At 41.8% G+C, this 5,406-nt stretch overlaps 1 protein-coding gene across 2 annotated transcripts in view; it reads right to left on the reverse strand.

Annotated features, from left to right (window-relative positions):
* Positions 1–5,406, reverse strand: part of Auh (AU RNA binding methylglutaconyl-CoA hydratase) — a 187,173-nt gene that overhangs the window by 76,943 nt on the left and 104,824 nt on the right. For both annotated transcript variants that reach the window (XM_004644097.2, XM_023704215.1), the window contains one exon: positions 4,798–4,854. In XM_004644097.2, coding sequence (XP_004644154.1) covers positions 4,798–4,854 — 57 coding nt within the window. The remainder of the gene's footprint in view (positions 1–4,797; positions 4,855–5,406) is intronic.

The following is a 5,406-nucleotide window of genomic DNA, read 5'->3' on the forward strand; positions in this document are numbered from 1 at the left end:
TAAATCTAGGACAGGTCCAAAAGACACAAATAAATTATATAAAAAAGTTGCCCAGATGCCTACTATACTGTCTTCTATTTCCCAGCATATTACCTATGGCATTGTGAGATATACCATATTATCAGCTGTCAAAAAAAAGACTAGGGCCTAGTTTATAGATGGCTCTACACACTATATAGGCATACCCAGAAATACACAGCTGCAGCATTACAGCCCCTTTCTGAGATGTTGCTAAAAGACAATGGGGAAAAAAATCATCACAATAGGCTAAACTTGGGGCAGTGTACTTGGTAATACATTTTGCCTAAAAAAAAAAAAAAAAAAGACCAGATGTGCAACTACATACTGACACATGGGCCATAGCCAATTGTCCGGCTAGATGGTCAAAAACTTAAAAAAACAACAACAACAACAAAAAAAGATAAAAAAATCAGTGACAAAGATATTTTAAAAAGAAATATATAGATAAACTTTTCCTTATGGACAAAAGATATAAAAGTATTTATTTCCCATATAAATGCTCACCAAAAGGTGACATCAGCAGAAAAAGACTTTAATAATCAAGTAGATATGACAACCATTCTGTAAACCGTGACCAACCTCCTTATTCAGCTACCCCTGTCATTGCCCAGTGGGCCCTTGAACAGAGTAGCCATGGTGGCAGAGACAGAGGTTAATACATGGGCTCAGCAACACAGACTCCCACTCATCTAGGCTGATCTGGATACAGCCACTGCTAAATGCCCAACATGCCAACGACAGAGACCAACAATGAGTCCTCAATATGGTACCATTCCCTAGGGTGATCAACTTGTGACCTGGTGGCAGGTTGATTATACTGGATCACTTCCATCATGAAAGGGACCATACTTTGTCCTCACTGACACAGACACATACTCTAGATACAGATATGCCTTTGCTGAATACAACACTTCTGCCAGAACTACTATCCATGGGCTTACAAAATGCCTTATCTACCATCCTACAGCATTACCTCTGACCAAAAACACTATTACAGCCTTCCGTCAGACCCACTGGCCTCCTGATATAGACTTACACAAAACAGTACAGTGAGCTCCACTTAGACTACATCCTTCAAACTCTAGTCTACATGCTTCCTCATCCAACTCTGTGGCTGGCTGTCATAAGCCAATCTTATAATTTCTTATACATTTGCACATCTTGTGTTATTTCTGTTCCTCTAGTAAACACTGACTTTTTTTTTTTTAATTTTATTTATTTATTTATTTATGTGTGTGTGTGTGTGTGTGTGGCCAGCTCAGCCCACCAGGGGGCGGGGCTGGCTGGCATGTCGTGCTGGGGATTGAACCGTGGTCCCTATACTTTGCTCAACTTGTTCTAAGTAGGTGCTTCAGACCACTGAGCCATCTCACCAGCCCTAAACCCTGACTTACACAATGAATTTACTTAGTACAAGGTAAATAATTCTACTTATGGCTGTGGAGACAGCTCAGTGGTATAAGTACAAGGACTCAAGTTCGATCCCCAGTACCACGTGCAGTGCAGGCCCTGGAACCCTGCCCCAAAACCAGGTGTGGTTATGCACAACTAAAATCCCAGTGATAAGCAGGCTGTGATAGGAGGATCACCACAAGTCTGAACTGCCTAGCAAGACCTATATCAAAATGAAAAAAGAAAGACATGCTTTACAAAAAAAAAGTTCCACTCATTAGAATACACAATTCAAATTCAAGCAAATGTATAAAAAAGTTTTGAAACAGATCCATTACTGAAGAGGACCCTAAAGAATGGAAGTATACTGGGTCATTTTAACACAAAACACTGCTTATTCAATACATGATAAATACCCATATGCTATAGTTTGTGTCTAGTTGTTCCACAAAAGCCTCATGCAGTCATGGGGCAGACTTCTAGAGCTTGTGATTAACTCATGATCCACTGGAATTGTGGGTGTGAGTGCTGCTGGGATTATGGGTGAGTACTGCACCCAGCCTGGAGCCAAGAGCCTGAATGTAACTTAAGGGAGACAACTTGCCCTCTGTAGCCATTGCTGCTATTACTCTTCCCATTTGCTGCTATTTTGCTGTTTGCCACCACCATGAACTGCTGCCCTCTGCCATGTGTTACTCTGCCTTGGAGCCAGCCAAGTATGGACTGAAACCTCCATTAACTGTGAGCTAAATAAACCTTTCCTTCTGTTTTTTGGGCCTTGGGTATTTGTCCCAGCAACAAGAGTAACTAAGACATCATATCACCAAATTCATCTTCCTCTCATCCCTAAACTCTTTCACCTATCAACGCTGTCCAAAAGCATTTCTAACACAGCATTAAAAAGCCATGCACCTGGGGCTGGCCAGTAGGTCAACAAACTAACGCGCCTGCTTATGCAGAGTACAGCGTCTGAGGTTCCATCCCCGGTGTGCTGGCCCTGCCCCTGGGGAGCACTGAGATGGCAAATGAGACTGGGCCTGGTGGTATGCGCCTATAATCCCAGTGCTTGGGAGGCTGAAAACAGGAGAATCACTACAAATCCATTATGTGTAGTAAGACCCTGTACTAAATACATGCAAAAAAAAAAAGTCATGCATCAGTTTTCTAGGAGTGCTGAGACAAGTTATCGCAAACTGAATGGCTATTGAACTAGAAAAATTACTCTCAGTTCAGGAAAGCAAAAACCCAAAATCAAAATATGTGCAGGGCTGGTCTTTATGGAGCCTCAGGATATGTCTCCCACTTATTTATGGTGGCTGTCAGAAACCTTTGGGATTTAACAGGTTAGAGATGAGTTGTTCCCTCTATCTTCCCGGGATCTCCATGTGCCTTCTTGTAACCACTCTTCCCCACTGGGCTCAAATCCCCTTGGATAACCTCCCCTCAAGCTCCATTAGTTAAGTCATCTACACTGGGCCTTCCCCCAGGATCTAGTGTCACATACACTGGAGTGGAAGGCAGGAGGCAACATCCAACCCATTACAACCATGGCCTCTCCAGGGTCAGTTACACCTGAGTCACCAGTGAACACTCACCTCTTAAAGGGTTTCAGAAATGTGTCATGCCATGATTTTGCTCAAATTTGCTTTACTTCACATATTAGTGATCTAATCATTTTTTCAAGTGGGTCTGTTTCTTCTTAAATCCTTCCAATGATCTTAGGTCTGTGTGTGTTGCGCGCGTGCAGGATCTCACTACACAGCTTGGACTCATAGTGATCCTCCTGTTTTCAGCCTTCCTAGTGCTGGGATTACAGGCATGTGCCACCACACCCAGACTCCATCACTGGCTCAGCGCACCTGGGGGCGGGGCTGGCATGGCATGCGGCGCTAGGAATCAAATCCTGGCCCCTGTGCTTACCTAAGGAAGCACTTAGTCTGCTGAGCTATCTTGCCAGCCCTCGGTGATCTTATTAGTCACTGTATACAAGGCATGCTAGAACAGACACAGACATGAATGTTTTGGGCACACTGAAACAGGGCTTTCCTGGGTTACTAAATAGAAGTCTCTTTCACACACTGACGTGGGCAAGCTTCACACAGCTCACTGTAACTTATGCTTTAGTTTCTACCAATAAACCCTAATTATTATATATTTACTAGTATATAATTATCTATTAGTATATAAACACTATAAAATAAAGCAAAACACAATTTTTATCTGCTCCTATGTATCATGTCTACTATATTTAATAGTCATTGTCAGTTTTAGACAATTATTTCATTCATATACTAATAATCACATGTGTATGATATCAAGGAGGGTTACTATGCCATATACATACTTAAATAGTCTACTTTTCAAAAGAATAACTTTACAAAATACAGGTATCTCCAAATTTTCTGAATCAAAACAGCAAAAATTTCAGGTTTACTGGATGATGCAAGATTTCATTATTAATGTCTTTCATCACAAAGGCATTTTCTTAAGTGATTTTTCCAAAAGAAGCAGTTCACCTATCTTTTTCATGAAAAAAGGGAAAAACACCTCTTTAGCTATAAATTCAAGCCATTCACTAACCCTAACCTCTGTCCAGCTTTACAGAAACAAGAAAGCTGACCCACAGCTGAAGGCTGCTGCCACGTGAATGCATTTGTTCCCCAAAAGGCCCAAGCTGTGGAAGTTTAGTCCCCCTGAGGCTCTCCTGTAAAAAGGAGACTGTCGAGGAGCTCAGGCTGTGGAAGGGAACAGGTCACTGGAGACATGTCCTTGAATGGGCTATGAGGACCTTCCCCTTTTCTCTCTGTCTCGGGGTCCCAGCTGCTAGGAGGTCAGCAGTTTCCTATGCCACATGTTCACACTCTAATGCCACAGGCCCAAATACCATAGAACCAGCCTCCCTATACTGAAACCAAAAGCCAAAACAAAGCTGTCCTCATTCTAAGGTACTTCGCTCAGGTACTATGAGTGACAGATAGCTGGCAAACACAGAACTGTTCCCCTGCTCCACTCGAGGCCTGGCTGTGCAGGTGATGTCCCACACTCAGTGTTCTGACACAGGTTCACAATATCTGTATAACCTGAGGAAAAAAGACCCATATGTGACAACAGCACAGGTTGTCATTTACAACTTTAGAAGGAAAATAGAAAAGCACAGGAGACAGCAGGAAAAGCAAGCAACAGCCAGTATAATTACTGCCCTCACTCTTAACAGGACTACGCCCTGAGCATGCTCTGAGCAGGGACTGTGCCAGAGAATCAAATGGTCCAGCTTCACATGCTAGTTATTTAGGGTGGCGTTAGTCTCTTCACCCACTCTTGCCTTTCCTATTAATTTTTGCTCTACTGCCTGCATCTGGAAAAAAATAAAGGTACAACTCATACCTCCACCAGGAATAATCGCCAACTTTGTTTCAACCAGGCCCATTTTTGCAGAGGAAGCTAAAAAGAAACAAAGAAATTTAAGGAACATCCACATCATCACATTCTAGTATGACAACTCGATAAAGTTGGTAAATGAAGATCACACCAAAATATTCTGCATACTAATTAAACTTGTGTCACAATTAAAAAAAAAAAAAAACACTTCAAGAGATATCTATTTCTGAAAATAAACAGCCCAAATGACATACATAAGAAGTATCACACAACGTTTTCTGTTAAACAGTGCTTGGCAGTGAATTAGTTCTGATGGTAGAAGAACAGAGCTGTAACTACATTATAGGACTTGATATTATCAAGTCATTCGAAGATAAATATTTTTTTTTTTTCTCTTTTCCTTGCGGAACCAGGGATTGAACTCAGACCCTTGCGTTTGCCAAGGAAGCACTTATTCCGCTGAGCCATCTCCCCAGCCCCCAAATTTTCTGTGAAGATTGTTTTTTGTTTTTTTTTTTAAAGTAAGATTTTTTTTTTTTTACTCAGACCCTTGCGTTTGCCAAGGAAGCACTTATTCCGCTGAGCCATCTCCCCAGCCCCCAAATTTTCTGTGAA

This window comes from Octodon degus, unplaced genomic scaffold (genome assembly GCF_000260255.1).
Source record: "Octodon degus isolate 3935 unplaced genomic scaffold, OctDeg1.0 scaffold00192, whole genome shotgun sequence".
Classification (NCBI taxonomy): domain Eukaryota; kingdom Metazoa; phylum Chordata; class Mammalia; order Rodentia; family Octodontidae; genus Octodon; species Octodon degus.